The 17,041-nt window shown below is 38.6% G+C and overlaps 1 protein-coding gene across 1 annotated transcript; it reads left to right on the top strand.

Moving 5' to 3' along the window:
* Window positions 1-2,292: 2,292 nt before the first annotated feature.
* Window positions 2,293-10,415, top strand: LOC119798315. Its single transcript, XM_038307724.1, has 8 exons — window positions 2,293-2,306; window positions 3,357-3,649; window positions 3,729-3,974; window positions 4,043-4,087; window positions 4,219-4,356; window positions 4,507-4,596; window positions 6,841-6,939; window positions 10,293-10,415. Exons 1-8 carry the CDS (start codon window positions 2,293-2,295, stop codon window positions 10,331-10,333), a joined length of 966 nt encoding a protein of 321 aa, XP_038163652.1. The 3' UTR covers window positions 10,334-10,415.
* Window positions 10,416-17,041: the final 6,626 nt, after the last annotated feature.

Here is a 17,041-nt window from a genome sequence, read left to right as displayed (position 1 = left end):
TTGTGTATGGAAGGAGGGGCATATGCGGTAGGTGGCCAGTGCCCCAGTAAAGCTTTGTGCCTAGCAACGCCCCTGCAGCTTAATAATCTGATTGGCTATGTTATATGATGACACCCAGAGGGGTATGCTGCTGTTCATCTCTGAGCAAATTCTCAGTTTTATCAGGTTTATGACAAAACCGGCTGATCTATGACTACAGGCTGGTTTGCCTTGGGCAGATTAACTTGTTCGGTTTAAACCTGAGATGAGCAGCTTTGTTTATTATTTGATGGGAATGTTTCAGTAACATTTGCACCACCTCTGGGTCGCCCGACACGTAGCATCACTACTTTTCGAACCGACCCGGGTTCTAATCTGGCTTGTGGTCCTTTCCCGCATGTCTTTCCCCCTCTCTCATACCCCCTTTCTTGTCAGTCTACTGTCCATAAAAACGAGCCACATGGGTTGTGCACTAACAACTGCACCACCAAAGCACACCCTCCAAAATAACTGGAGACTTTTGTTCTGAGCCTAACAAGTCCTTGGAGAGAGGAGGCCTAGTGGTTAGGGCATTATGCTTTGATCCCAGAGGTCCTGAGTTGAAGCCCTACAGACTGCCACTCTGGGTCTCTGAGCAAGACCCTTAACCCGACACTGCTCTCCTGGCACTGCTCAAAGGCAACCCACTGCTCCCCAAAGGGATGGGTTACATGCTATCTACTTGTGACAGTGTAATGATAATAAAGTTGAATACTGTTCTATATTCTAAAGTCTTACCCCATATTCTGTGACCCATCACATAATGCGACTAAAAGATTAATGAGATCATTCTCACTACTCATACCTAAACTTAATATTTAAGTCAGACCTCAAATAATCTCTAAAAAAAATCTATTGACAGTATTTTTCATTCTTACTATTTAGAAAACAAAATGCAAACAAACAAAACAACCCCAAATAGAAAAAGTTAAATGTCAGAGCATAACAGGGTTGTGCGGAAAGCCCTTTTCACATTTAATCAATAAGTAAATTGCCACTAATACACAACTTTACTGGTAGTGATGCTACTAGTAAAGCTATTATGACTAGATTACAAATGATAGTTCCAGAATCCTCAGTCCTTTTAATCTACCAAAAAAACTTTCTAAAACAAACGTGTTGATCTAAAGAGCAACCAGCATCGACATCTTGCTGACTCTTCCTGCATGAAACACAGACAGAGGTGCACTCCTCCTTTAGAAGCCCCCACCCACAACCACAAAAACACACAGTGTCACACAAACCCCCATACGGCCCCTCACAGTCACCTAAACCCGTCCTTTAGCGGTTCCCCTCATTCTCTTTCAAGAGGAAACACAACAAGAAGGACCAACCGACTCAACACAGATCAATTTGTGAGTAAAACAGCTTCTGTGTGTTTATATGATGATTTCATTGTAACATCAAAATGTAACTACAAAGTCAATAGTTGAATTCTTTATTAATCATAAGTTGTTGATAGTTAAGGTAGTTATAGATAGTTAAGGGCTTGCCTTGCAGCAACAAGGTTCTGGGTTTGATTCCTGGCCTGGGGAGTTTGCATGTTCTCCCTGAGCATATGTGGGTTCTCTCCAGGTACTCTGGCTTTCTCCCACAGTCCAAAAAACATGACTGTTAGGTAAATTGGCTTCTCTAAAATTCTCCTTAGGTGTGAGTGTGTGTGTGAATGATTATTTGTGTTGCCCTGTGATGGAATGGCCATCTGTCCAGGGTGTACCCTGCCTCTCGCCCATTGACAGCTGGAGATAGGCACCTCGCGACCCCACTTGGGATTAAGCGTGTTTGGGTAAAGGTAGGTCTATTAGCATTTAAGTAAAACAAAAAAATAATATATGAGAAATATAAGCTTTAAGATGACAGTCTGGGCTTTCATTAAGGAAATCTCAGGCAAAGGTTTTTAATTTTTTTCTTTGTTTTGCGTTCATGTTTTTGACAAAGTCATGTTTTTTAATCTTTGTATTTTGCCATCAGACGACATAATGGATGGAGCAGCTCTGCATTGCCTGCTCTGTAAGGTTTAACTCTTTCTATTTGTTTTTTTTATAACATCTATTTTGTTTCCGAGTTCAACATCTGTTCCATAAAAAGTCTGAATGCAGCAAAACAAGTGCAAAGACACCTTAAATACGGCTCCTTAAAAGCTACCAGTGAGACGGACTCTCATTATGAGAAAACCACACTTGATAATCAGCCCTTAACACAAGAATAAGAAGAGAGTTACTGCTAGTCCAACTGGAACTGGATTACTGGACTATAATCTGCCATCTTGTAGAAATGTCCGAGAGTCGGTGCGTCAGAGACCAGCCATGTTATGGCTGCACATAAGAGCCAACAAGAAAAAAAATTTACAGTAAATCTAAAATGCAAAGCATTCAGTTAATATAACAAAGACCTGCAGAATAAATCAAAGAACAGTCTGCTGGATGATAGGATATAATAGAATCTCCATTTAGTATTCGTACAGTATCTATTCATCATTTTAGCAAACTTAACTTGTTAAGTCATTGACTTAGACAACTTTTATTGTAATTTTATATACACAGAGTGTATACAAAACAAAATTTCATGTTGTACAGTTTTCAGAACATTTCCATTCCTTAAAGTGCAGCAGTGATCAAATGTAAACAGTGTGGAAGAAAAAAACTAACAGCAGTCTATAGAAATTATGACTAAATTCATGGGAACATTAGCATCCTACCAATCAGCCTACAGCTAACAGAGAGGTTATTAGAGTAAAGCCTAAAATGTTCAACCAAAGGCATTTTTATTATCTCTATGTTGTTTTCTAATGAAGTTTCTCATTCTTTGCATCAGTGAAAACACTAAATAGCTTTATGCTAATAATTAGGTAAAACATAATAGAACCCTTTATTGTAAAATATTTTACTAGGATACCAGACAGTGTAAGAGAGCAAAAAGCTAAGCCACCTCTAAACCCAGGATATTATCAACTATCCACATCCATACTGCACGACCCACACAGTTATCTATGATATTCATTAGACTTTTAATGAGGGATGTATGTTTTTTGGATCTATGTAGACGCAGTCTGAATGTATGTTAGCTATCGAACCATCAGTATGAAATCAATCAATCCAAAGTGTGTTTTATTAACATAAGTGTAAACCAGACAGATAAACAGCTTTCTTCACTTTTAGGTGATTTTTTACTACTGTGCTTCACGACAAACCAAGGTCAGTGAATTAAATTAGTTATTATTTATTCATTTAACAAATAGGCATGAATTAAATAGGTGGACTATGAAGTATCTTAGGAGGTCTTTAATGATTAACATTATTTTAACTCTTTGATTTTATGTTAAATAAATAAATATTCAGCACTTTTCTTCTTTCGGTCCTTCCAGCTGCTCTGACTGTGAGTCCCAGCAGATCTCAGTTCTTTACAAAAGACTCTGTGTCTCTGAGCTGTGAGGAGAACAACAGCTCTGCTGGATGGACTGTATGGAGGAACACAACCAGAGAAACCAGGAAACAGTGTGGAGATGGATGGGGGAAACCAGCTGGATCTACCTGTAACATCAGTGTGATGTTCCATTGGGACAGTGGAGTTTACTGGTGTTGGTCGTCCAGAGAGGGAGCAGCCAGCAGCAGCATCCAGCTCACTGTCACTGGTAAGATCAGACTGTGGAGTTAGTGTTGATGAAGCTGTGTGGAAATGGATGAAATGCTGTAGTTTGTCTCTGTGTTGAGGTGGATCAGTGATCCTGCAGAGTCCTGTCCTCCCTGTGATGGAGGGAGATGACGTCACTCTGAGCTGTCTAACAAAGACCACTCCCTCCAACCTCCCAGCTGCTTTCTATAAAGATGGCTCCCTCATCAGGACTGAGCGCAGAGGTCACATGACCCTCCACCATGTGACCAGCTCTGATGAAGGCCTCTACAGGTGTAACATCAGTGGTCATGGAGAGTCTCCATCCAGCTGGATCTATGTTGAAGGTCAGCAGCTTCTCTAACTTTAGACTTAGTTCCAAAAATATGAAATTTATTTTATTTTTATTTTTTAGAGAAATCCATCCCATCCTCTCCATCCAACTGGACCTCAGCGACAGGTGAAGACCTTTACTGACTGGGATGTATTTAGAAAAAAATAAATAAAATATATATATATATATATATATATATATATATATATATATATATATATATATATAAACTTTTATTTAATTTTATTATTTTTCAGAAACATCAAACCCTCCTGGTTCCTCTCCAGGCTCCGTGTTTCCATTCGTCCTCTTGTCTGTGGTGTTTGTCAGTATTGTGGTTTTGCTGATCTTGTTGGGTTTACTGCTGAGAGGACACATTAACAGGAAGCATAGAGGTGAGACAGAATCCTGTGGATGTTCAGGTTTGCAACAAACAGGAAGTTTTTATTCAAAGTTATTTCATTTTGGTATTTATTTTATTTTTTACCCTTTTATTCCCACTTCCACACAACCTTAAAAGTTTCACCTTTCATGGTTTATTTCAGGTGATAAAGAGGAAGCTGGAGAGGACGGTGTCACGTACAGTGACTTCAGAATATTAGACCCTAAACAACGGAGGAAAGAACCAAAAAACGGTAAAAATGGCTGTTTGCATTTTTTTTGTTTAATTTTTCTATGTTTGTATTGAACTTTGTTTACATTCTTGGGATTTTATGTCACAGATAATTACAAAATATCTAATGTCAAACTAGATCATGTATTCTCCATAACTTCATCAGTGCACCTTAACTACAAACATATTTCTCTGAAACCTTTTAATAATGTGGTATAAACCTTCATCTATTATCAGATGTTTAAATCTACTCTGTGAGATGATATAAGGTGTTTGACTGCAGGACTGTTTTTTGTGGTTTGTGGTAAACGAGCTCTGTGACCCTCTAGCTTCCTGTTTTTGTATTTTAGTCTAATGGCCAAACTGCAGCTCAGGCAGGAACACCTCCTACAGAAAGAAATGGTTTCAATGTTTCATGCACGACGACCACTGAACGTTTCAAATCCCCCCATATTGACTTAATATTAGTGCAATGAAAATCCAATAGTTCTTTATAAAAGTGTAGCAAAATCTCAAAATATCAAAAAGACATAGGAAAGTATTTCATGAAAATAGAAGGAAACATCTGTATCTTATTTAAGCTGTGAGAGGGAAACCTGAGGTCTATGTGCCTTTTAATCTGGGTCTAGATCCAAAAATCTGCAGTAAAACAAAGAATTATTTATTCTGAATGTAATGTTGGCAATCAGAAACTGTTGGTGTTATCAGATCACCAGCTCAAGGACAGCTAAACGTACAGCCAAACATAGAGCGGGGCGCGCCCACAACCCGGAGGCTAATGGAAGCAGAGGTGATGGAGGAAACATTATAGCCTCTATACCTAACGTTCCTGCACCTTTCATAGTTTCAGCAGTAAAATACTAAAAGGGGGCCAAATGTTGTGAACATTATAAAACCCAGAACATATGAAGGTGTGGGCATTAACATGTGCCCCAGAGAAGTTAAACTTGATAAGGTGGGCCACATGTCCGCAAAGGATTGTGGGAAAGCGTATAGCTCCTTAGTACCAAATAGATGCATTTTGGGCTCCCTAAGTTAAAAGAGCAATTTTTGGGAAGCATCCTGCTTCCTTTCCTACCTCTTTCTTTCCTGCCACGTATTGTGACTTCATGACTTTTTGTTTTGGTAAGTTTATTATAGAGGTATTGATGCCTTCTATTTTTAGGTTAATGATTACATAAATGCATTTTTTGTTTGCTTTTACCTAAATGTATATGTAATTTAATAAGAACTGTGGAATCATTATATAGTAGAGATACTGGTATAGGACCAGCATGCACTGGGGCTCATAAGTGCTTACGGATTTTTTTTTTTGACTCCTAATTTCAAAGATGATTCAACAGTGACTGAGAAAATCTGCAGTTCTTACCAGTAATTAACTTTGTTTGCAGCTTCTAATCAGATATTATGTGTTTTTTTTTGCTGCGTATATCAGCTTTACAGGCAGACATTTCCTGGTCCTTTAGCTGAAATGCTTTTATTAAAAACAGGAAAGTATAGATAACCACAGAGTTTCCACCTCACAGCATCTTCACTACCTCCACTTCCCCTAAGAGAGCAGAGAGCAGCATGCAAAGCAAAGAGCTCACTGATATGTCCATTAATAGCTTTTAATGCAACACTTGAAAGACCAATGAGCTCAATTAATGGCTCAGTTAATGTTAAAGGTTTAATAACCATGAAAATGATTCGTTACAATCTAAATAATCCAGGTAATGATCTGTATTTCAATATATAGGCTACAATTGTTGTATTTCTATGAGAAAATTAAGATATAAAGAATCATGTCAGTTAGATCTTATCTTTGTTAATCTTTATTCTTCTCAGTTTTATTATGCTTAATGCTGATTGGCTGAACAGGCTTAAAGGTTCGACTGCCAGAGAATTGGAATAAACTATTGATTTATTCTTGTATCGTTGACCTATTTTGGTTTTAATGGTGGTTGGATCCTAAATGCGGCGGCATGGTGGAGTGGTGGTTAGGACTGCTGCTGACATGGTTACAACTTCTGTCTTCCTGCCATACTCCAGAAACATGGCAGCTAGGTCACTTTGTCTCTGAATATTTTTAGGTGTGAGGTGTAGATGGTAGTTCAACCAATGCTCTCATCGACCCATTTTTTTTCTTGAGAAGAGCCCCCAAGGCATGCAAAGAGAAATGGATTTAGATTTTTGCTAAATTTACAGCAGCAATGCTGCCATAATACCTTTTTTAATGAACTGTTTGAGTCTTACTCCCCTATACTGTCTATATTATATTTTACAGACCGTGATCTAGAAGCTGTTTATGCAGCAGTTAGAACAGAGGATATTCATTACGGACAGATCAGCATCAAACTGCAGGAAAACAACCCAAGAAGAAGAGGTGAGAATTTCCTTCTTGAAGTTTGAGGCCATTTTGTTAAAAGTAAAAGCGTAAGACTCAGTATTTAGAAAATGTTATTTAAAATCCTCAATCAATTAAGCCTTAAACTTAACTAACTTTAACACCTGACCTTTGCAGTCAGTTCATCAAGATTATAAGCCTTTAGATATGCATCTGTATGTGTTCTGAGAGGCAGAGCCCTGCAGACGGGCTGTCTGACTGCTAGGTGGCTAAGCTAACCAGGCTGTAGCAATGGGAATTTAAATATAGTATTTGTATTTATGTAATATTATTAGACAATTGCAGAGGATTCATTATGCAAAAGGATCATGCCCATTTTATTTCCACTTTTTGAGCTCACGATGAATGTTCAAGTCCACATCAACCATCCCTGTTTCATGGGTCTGTATAAGTTCTGATTTCTGCAGGAAAACATGCTGCAGTCCTTTTCCCTGAGCTTTTGTATGGAGAAAGTTCATTTATTTTAAAGCTGTTGTTTCCTTGCCAGGAAAAAAATACTAACAAAAAACAAACAAACGAAAAAACTACCTGAAGCCATTAGAGCCAAAAAAAATCTACCCTTTCAAGGCTGCATCAAAACAAAGATCAGTTTTACTTTGAATCAAAAACGTTCATCTTCTTTCTCATGGTCTCTGTGTGCAGAAACTTGTCTGAGCTGCATAGTGAGATTGTAGCAGATAGTGTGAGAGTGTAGCTACTTCTTTTTTGGTGAAGTGTTACCATTTATATAAATAGATATGAAAAGCCTTGTGGTTGCTGGGTGTCAGTTATAGAAAATGGGGAGATTTTCTGATTATCGTTCATAGACGTAAGAAAAAACCCCTTCCTGCTGTTTGTTAAGTTCAGCATTTAACATTGCAAAAGGAATTTGGTGTTTTGATGTAGAACTATTAAATATAATTTCTTGTACATGGGGTCATGTCTGCTAATGTGTTTCATTATTTAGAAGAAATGAAATAATAACAGTTCAAGTTCTCCTGAAGTTTAAGAAGAAACATAGAAGCACTAGGCTAGGTTTGCCGTCTGTCCTTTGAAATATGGATACACCATTAGGGCAGATTCATTTCCCAATCAGCATTTAACCAAAAAGGAAAGCATCTTGTTCTGTATTTCTATAAATGTGTGACACACATGGCTGTCATTCACACATCAACACTCGAAAGTAGCTAAAATGCGTTGCAGAATCTAAGCAGGACCTCCTCAGCTCTTTGTTTTCTGCTGTCACGGTTGCCTAGAGACCGACACCACTCGATCGTACCGCTTCCTGCCTACAGTTTAAAATGGTTTTAATAATCAAAACATTGGTGGTAAGAAGCAAACCTCTGGCTGAGCAGCGTGAGCGAGGATGTATATGAGGGTATTAAATATGCGGCCTGTCTGCAGGTGTTTACAGTGTCATTAAGCGAGCTCAGTATGACGCATTAAAACTCAGAAACCCAGTCGTCAGTTCCTTAGACCCCGACCATCTCCTCAAACTGATATGGAATAATATAAAAAATTTTGTTGTATTAATTGTTTATATGGAGTTAATTAACATTTACTTAATATACTGTAGTATTAACCCATATAAAGGTGTATTGAAAGATGGTGCCTCAAAGTAGAAGCTTGTAAGACTGGAGCCTGTTCAAATGAGCCTTCTAATTGTCTCTCAGTTCCAATTGAGATATAACCGCCTCTGTTATGGCATTAGCATTAGCAGAGAAGTACTGGGCTTGTTACAGATGCAAAATTCCTCCTTTCTGGAGGTCGACTGAACCACTGTGTTTAGGATTGCTAAACAAACTGATAGGACCCACCTGATGGCTCCTCCATTGCTGAAAGCCAACATGGGGTAAGGCAACTGGGTAAAAACATGGGCTAAACATTTTTTAAATTTTCATTTTTGCAGCTGTTCTTTTGAAGATATTATTGAAAGCTTCCAGGGGTCACCAAAGGTCAACCAAGCCCACACTGTACTTCAAATCACACAAAATTAGTATCAATCGATTCATTTATATTTTAATGGTTTTTGAGGGTATTTTTTTATGGTGCTGCTTCTGTTTTATAGCTATTAATAGAAGTTCAAAGCTGAATATACCTTCATATTAAATTAAAATGGTGCCAAATGTGTGAGCTACGGTGCAGCAAATGTTTTTATTTGTGCTACTATTGTTTAGAAATATTAATGGAAACTTCCAGAGGTCACTAAAGGTCAACCAACCCAGTTTTTTATATGCATCAAACCAAAAAAATTGGTTTTACCCTTAAAAAAAAACATCTGAGCTGTGAATTTTTCTTGCATTAGCATTTGTTTTTATCATAATCTTTTGCTTCAACAAATAAAAATAAAAATGTGACTGAAATTATTACTGTGTCACCATCACATACTGAAGGTTGACGCTATCTAGGACAGTTTGGCTCACTCACTGCACAGCTAATAAGAATTCTCCATTCAAACAACTGGTCTTTGCTGCTAATATAATATAGAATGGGTGTACCAAGGATCCCTCAGTCTAACGTGTCAGATTTTAGGCATGAGCCCAAATTTGATATTACTTCATGTAAGTGACCCCAATGGGTGGAAAATTGAATCCAAAGTAAGCGAATATTCATAGGTGATCACAAGTAGAACAGGTCTGAACAAGACAGAAACACTTATCTATACAGACTGTTGAAATGCTCCTCTGCTTCTTTTGTGCTCACCCACCCATCATATCATGCCTCAGAGGAGGAAGGCCACTCTTACTGAGCTTCCTTCTGCTGGACTTTTCCTTCCTGCTTAAATGGAGCCTTTTCTATCCACAGTTGCTGCATGCATGCTCAGTTTTAAGGCTGATTTATACTCAGAAACCAGGTCGTCTGCATGTGTGTCGCAGTGAATGCAAATGTGACTCCACCCCTTCAGCAGACACTCTAGGGCATCTCCCCAAAATTTTATGTGATGGATGGATGGATGGATGGATGGATGGATATCATTCCACTTTGTTCAAAACAAACTTGAAAGGATTTGTAATTTGAATCTAAAGAATTGAAACTTGCCTTTAGTTCCCTGTTTTGACTTGAAGCTCTTCTCTGACTTCTGCATCTTTACTCAGGAATGGACAGCAGAAAGACATGAGACTCGCTCAACAATGACTTGGTCCTGCCTCTGTTTCAATGTGACAAACATTAAAAAGGAGCAGAAACTCCACTGCAGATGTGACTTGTGTTAGACTAACTGTAATGTTCTTAGTCTCCTTTAGATGTTTACAGTGTTTTGAAACATATCAGTAATAAACTAGATTCTCTGTCATTAAACTTTTGAACCTTTTCCTCCGTCTGTTCACTTTCATCTTCTGTGTTTTTTTTTTCAGAGTTAAAAGAACCAGAGGTATTCTACTCATCTCTTAGATAGTCCACTGGTTCAACTGCTGCCATCCTGCTGCTGGTTCCCATCCGGCAAACATCTCCTTTCACAACAGCACTGCAAAAACGATCTAGAAATAAGTTAAAATTTCTTAAATTAAGAGTCTTCACCCTTAATTTGAGTAGGTAAATGAGATAGTTTGCCAATGGAATGAGTAATTTTACTCTTAAAATGAGATAATCAGATAATATACACTTGAAATAAGACAATGCAACTGTGTTTTCTTATTTTAAGTGTAAATTGTCTTGTTCCATTGGCAAAGTGTCTCTTTTACCTCTTCAATCCAAGAACAAATGCACTTATTTTAAGAAAAAATGACTTATCTAGATTTAGATTTTTTGCAGTGAGATTATTGTCTTCTGGTCTTTTGCATGTGTGATGTTTGATTTTTTTATTCACTTCTATACAAATATTTAAAGAATAAGATATGCTGTACTAGAAATGAGTAAACATTTCTTAGAGTAAATGTATTTAATTAATCTTAGCAGGTAATAATAGTATTTTTATGCTTAAAACAATATAATTAGATATTATGCACTTTAAATAAGAGACTGGAAAAAATCGAAATCTAGCTAAGTAATTTTTTCTTAAAATAAGTGCATTTGTTCTTGGATTGAGGAGGTAAAAGAGGCATTTTGCCAATGGAACAAGACAATTTACACTTCAAATAAGAAAACGCAATTGCATTGTCTTATTTCAAGTGCATATCATCTAATTGTCTTATTTTAAGAGTAAAAATACTCATTCTATTGGCAAACTATCTCATTTACCTACTCAAATTAAGGGTAAATACACTTAATTTAAGAAATTTTTACTTATTTCTAGATCGTTTTTCCAGTGCAGTAGTTTTGGTTTCTTCTTTTTGTTGTAAATTGTACTATTCCATTGGCAAGTGTGTCACTTACCTGCTAATTTAAAGAAAAATTAACTCGTTTTAGGACAAAATAACTTACTTAAATGTACATTTTTTGCAGTGTAATAATAATAATCTCCTCATGACCTAAACTTTTGTACTTTAACTTTATTAGTGTTTTTCTTTACTACAGTACGCATTAAGTACAGTGTTATTGATGCAGCTTTGTGTTTAGTAGTACATAGTACATGTATACTGTAAATATTTAAAAATCATCTCATTAGATGAGTCCTGTTTATATCTAGAACAGATGCTGCTAAAATACAGTTGTGCTCATAAGCTTACATACCCCAGTGGAATTTGTAGGAACAATAAAACAATGAGTTTTTTCCTTAGTGGTTGAGCCAAGCCAATTGTTCACTAAACAACTATTTTTTTATGTTTAAATCATGATGGCAACAAAAAACATCCAAATAAACCTGTTTAAAAGTTTACACGCCCTAGCTTCCTCTCATAAGGGTGTGGCCTGTGGCTCGGTCCAGCGGGCTACTGAGGCTGGTTTGGAGGCCGTCTGGGTACTGGGAGCCCCGAGGTGGGACTTCTGCAGGCTGGGTGGAGGGTCTTAGACTTGGGTTATTACTTATTTAAATAAAATAAAATAATAAAAATGTTCCTATCATGGAGAAAAGTAAAAGGCTCACAAACCGAGAAGGACCACAGAGGGGAACACTGCTTTAGAAACCTGACTAAAGGGCAATATATGAAACGAAAACAGTCAAATAAAACACAGACTGCTTTATATCCTGCCTCAAACACAGGCCCTATGTGAGGCGCACCATTAAAATGTCTCCTCCTCCAGTCATGTGGTTAAGCTGCTCCTCCCCTCCTGTTGTGATAACAGGCTATCTATGATCTCACATTGCAGGAATCAACTGAAAGGCCCATCTGGGTCAGGAGGAGGAGCTCCACGCTTTGTCCTCTTGAAATCCCCTGAAGGAGGAGCAATGGCTGCAGACGGTTGATTTCAGCATTTTTTAAATTCAGCTAAATTTCCTTAGACAATAGACCTATTGTCTTAGTTTTATCAGTCGTCCGTTTTTAATCTGAAAAAGTATGACGTGTTTTAGTGTCAATCAGTAAATATAAGACTACCATAGCAACTATTTAATATTAAAGTTTGACATATCATCAAACATGTCACCTTTAAGTTTCTCTGTGATTTTTTTATTTATTTCATTAGTTTGATAAAAGCTGGGGGGGGGGGGGGGGGGGGGGGTTTCAATAAATGAAGTTATTTTCTTAATTTTTCTAAACTCCAAAAAGGGTAAAACTATCCCAACACTGCAAATGTTATGAGAACCTTATCAGATATAGATGAGTTTTTCTAGATCCTGATGAGACTTTAGAGATTTAATGCTGGTAAAGTTCGTCTGGGGAAAGAAAGTCAACTTTGTGCAACAACAAAATACTTGAGGAGAGAAAAGTTTGCAAAGAATTTCACATCAAACCCAGAAAACACAGATTGTAAGAGAAAAGAAAGTGTATGAAGTTAATTAATTCAATTAATCACCAGGAACACTGCAGACATCATGCCAGAGTCCTGGTTCGATGGTGGAATTATGATAGTTAGCACTGAAAGCACTGTCTATTGCACTAATCATTGAACTTTGGTTTGTTGTTAGTAGATTATTAGCAGTTTATCTCCAATAAAACATATAAAAAACATAGCAGATATGTTTTGAAATAAACACATAAAGTATACTAACCCATAAAATACGTGGGATACTGTACTTTCTCCACAAAACACAAATAAAATAAAATAGCATTAAAAGTTAATGCAAACAGCTTTTAGGAGAAACAATAAAATAAAAGATTGACACAAACTGGATAAAATAAAGAATTAAAGGTTCTCAGTCATCCAGAACATTGTTAAGCCAAAAATGTTTAAAACTAACAAGAACCTTTGGAGTTAAGTGTCCTTTTGGACCTGAGGATTTCCTTCACTGAGCAGATAAAGTCTCATGCTTCTAATCTAACTCCACTCTGCCTCCATGTGGTCAATAGATGTATTGCAGACAGAGAAGCTGGGACACCAACTGGCTTTGATGAACTGTAAGAATAATGGATGATGATGAAGAACATGTTCATCCAAGTAGAGCGTTTCTCTTAAAAAGCCTGGGTTCTGGAGGTCAGTGCAGCTGTTTGATCAGCAGGAAGTCAATAAAACTGCTGCTAACATCCTGGTTTATTGTCACTAAACCTTCAGCAGGAGCAATGATGCTCACTGGGTGGGAGATGACAGACAGATAGAAATACGGCTGTTTCCTGAGCAACCATAGTGCTGTGTAATGGATGGCTACCCTTACAGACTTCATCATCGCTCTAGTCCTTTTGCCCTCCACCAATTTCTTAATAGAGACTGCCTCCCTCTCCATCCCTGCCACACACATCCTGATGAACTTGTTTATTCTGCTCCTGTCCGTGCTAATAATGTTTCCCCAACTGGCCAAAACAGACTGATAAACGAGGAAAAGCATGTCCCTACCCACATCAAACCATCTAAGCCGTATGAGGAAGTAGATTCTGCTTTGCCTGCACCGATCAGTCCAAATTATTTCACACATATAAATTCCTTCACACATGTTCACTACAGCCTTATAATCAGAGTTTTCCGAATATGGTATATTGGTGACACATAGGCAAAGTCTGATGTATAAACTATGAAGAGGAGCGGGGAGAGGACAGTTCCCTGAGGAGCACCCATGCTTGTCATCACTGTTCCACAGAAAGCCTTCCCCAGTCTGATGTACTGTGGCTTTTCTGTCAGGTAGCTCTTGATCCATGAGATCAAACTCTGGAAGTGAGAAATCAAAGAATATAAGCCGTACATACCCCCCTGTGCCATCTAAAAAGGAGAGTACCCACAATGCATGTTGTCTTCCACTGCCATGGTACCTGCTCTGTGTCTAGGCTCCAGTTAAACAGCACCGGAAAAGACATTGCAGCACAGTCCTTAAGAGCCTTTAAGTCCTTTCTGTTCCATCCTCTCTGCTTCCCTGGACAACCTGGATTCAGTTGCCTCTGTTAAGGCCTATAGCTTATTATATAATCCAAAGATTCTGACCATATCCCTCAGTGACTTCTTCTCCTACAAGCCACCAACAATTGACAATCCATATTTTCACCAGAAGCCAGGTAATTAAATACCGCTCAGGTTCAGATCTGGGGAGTCCTGCTGATCACTGTTTCCTACATGAGTGTTGCAGTTTACTAAAACGATGGAGGGAAGATCGGTGTCCAGATTCTCCAGCAGGAACAATAAGAAGGCTTTAGCAACAGCCAGAGCTCTACTCCTATAGACTGAAACAAAGAGAACAAAACCACAAAGGAAGCAGCAACAGGTGCCAGAGGGGAAACTGTGTATCCAGTTTCAGATATGTGGGTTTTCTCTGTGTTTTAAATACTTTGAACTTGGAGACACACATCTACCTTGATGTCTTGATGTGTGATTTCTACAGCAGTAGCTTGGATCCAACATATTTCTGAATAAATGATGACACCCTGTTGGTTTGATTATAATCCATCTCTTTGATTTACTTTTTGTTTTGCTCCATTTGTATGTAAACTTAGACATTTTCTGTACCATAAAAACACCATGTCTGAGGCTTTCCTATGACCCAATGAGTAAACAAGGAGAATTGGAGCAAAGCCAGTCAGCAGCAGGATAAAAATAAAGAGGAAACATTAAAGAGTTAGTGTGAAAAGTTTTATTTGATAAAAATACATACTAATATACCATATAAAAAGCTGCTGTGCACTGAAGCTGCTCATGCAAATTGCCTTAAGGAGAAATATAAAAAGAAATAATGAAACACACTGAACAGAATAATCATAATAAATATGTTCAACATCTTGAAATACATTAAGAAAAATAAATAGATAAATATAAAAGATGCACATTAGAAGGTTGATTTGCAGCACAGAACTAGACTAATACAGAGCGGGTCCATCAGAAGGAGGAAAGAACAACAGAGGGTCCACTAGTCCCGTACTGATCCAGGCCCACCAGCAGCACATCGGACCCATAGGTGTACCACACAGAGGAACCGCGGTTACATAAATCCTACATATTTAAGTTTTCCTTCATAAGAGCGATGGCCTAGTGGTTGGAGTGGCAGACGTAATGTACAATAAAGCTGAAAGCAGCATGGGTGGCCTTCACAGCTATGGTAACTGCAGGAGCCATTCATGGCATGGTCAGTCGAGGAAAACAGCCATGCCATTGGAGAAACCTCTTTATATAGGTTCAAAGTTCACTTATATTAGGTTTGAAGCAAATCCGATTATCTTTATGTGTTTTACAGCAAAAAATGAACAAAATGTTGAGATATAGAATTTGTCCTCCCTGACACACCCACATTGTTTAGAATAGATTTAAACATCACATTGATTTGTGAAATAGGACCCTGCATAAACATGAAACCATTCAGAGTGAAAAGAAAGGCCATACAGCAGTGACACATGCTGTTGCCAGGGGGCAGGGCTAAAGTCATGTCATCGAAAGGGCACCTATAAGTGATGAAGGCTGGTGTGAGATCACTCATAGAAAATATGACACTCCTCTGATCTTGGATGCCCGATTTGTAATACAATGATGTTCATTGGGGAGAATTTGATGCTTGGCCACTCACATACTTTGATGCAGCAGAAATCTTTGTACAATTTTTGAAAACTGTTGGACAAGTTCACTCAGATATCTTATTAGCAAAAGGCAAAAAATGGAAGCTTTAATTCCAAAATGGCCGACCTCCTGTGGGGTTTAGGCCATGGCTCCAAGAGACTTTTTTGTAGGTCTCGGTGATCAACACATACACTATATTGCCAAAAGTATTTGCTCACCCATCCAAATTATTGGAATCAGGTGTTCCAATCACTTCCATGGCCACAGGTGTATAAATTCAAGCACCTAGGCATGCAGACTGTTTTTACAAACATTTGTGAAAGAATGGGTCGCTCTCAGGAGCTCAGTGAATTCCAGCGTGGAACTGTGATAGGATGCCACCTGTGCAACAAATCCAGTCGTGAAATTTCCTCGCTCCTAAATATTCCACAGTCAACTGTCAGCTGTATTATAAGAAAATGGAAGTGTTTGGGAACGACAGCAACTCAGCCACGAAGTGGTAGGCCACGTAAACTGACGGAGCGGGGTCAGCGGATGCTGACGCGCATAGTGCGAAGAGGTCGCCAACTTTCTGCAGAGTCAATCACTACAGACCTCCAAACTTCATGTGGCCTTCAGATTAGCTCAAGAACAGGGCGCAGAGAGCTTCATGGAATGGGTTTCCATGGTCGAGCAGCTGCATCCAAGCCATACATCACCAAGTGCAATGCAAAGCGTCGGATGCGGTGGTGTAAAGCACGCCGCCACTGGACTCTAGAGCAGTGGAGACGCGTTCTCTGGAGTGACGAATCGCGCTTCTCCATCTGGCAATCTGATGGACGGGTCTGGGTTTGGCGGTTGCCAGGAGAACGGTACTTGTCTGACTGCATTGTGCCAAGTGTAAAGTTTGTTGGAGGGGGGATTATGGTGTGGGGTTGTTTTTCAGGAGCTGGGCTTGGCCCCTTAGTTCCAGTGAAAGGAACTCTGAATGCTTCAGCATCCCAAGACATTTTGGACAATTCCATGCTCCCAACTTTGTGGGAACAGTTTGGAGCTGGCCCCTTCCTCTTCCAACATGACTGTGCACCAGTGCACAAAGCAAGGTCCATAAAGACATGGATGACAGAGTCTGGTGTGGATGAACTTGACTGGCCTGCACAGAGTCCTGACCTCAACCCGATAG

This window comes from Cyprinodon tularosa, unplaced genomic scaffold, assembly GCF_016077235.1.
Source record: "Cyprinodon tularosa strain WSP-4 unplaced genomic scaffold, ASM1607723v1 ctg1167, whole genome shotgun sequence".
Classification (NCBI taxonomy): Eukaryota; Metazoa; Chordata; class Actinopteri; order Cyprinodontiformes; family Cyprinodontidae; genus Cyprinodon; species Cyprinodon tularosa.
The sequence above is the reverse complement of the archived record's forward strand: the minus strand, read 5'-3'. Positions and strand labels throughout refer to the sequence as shown.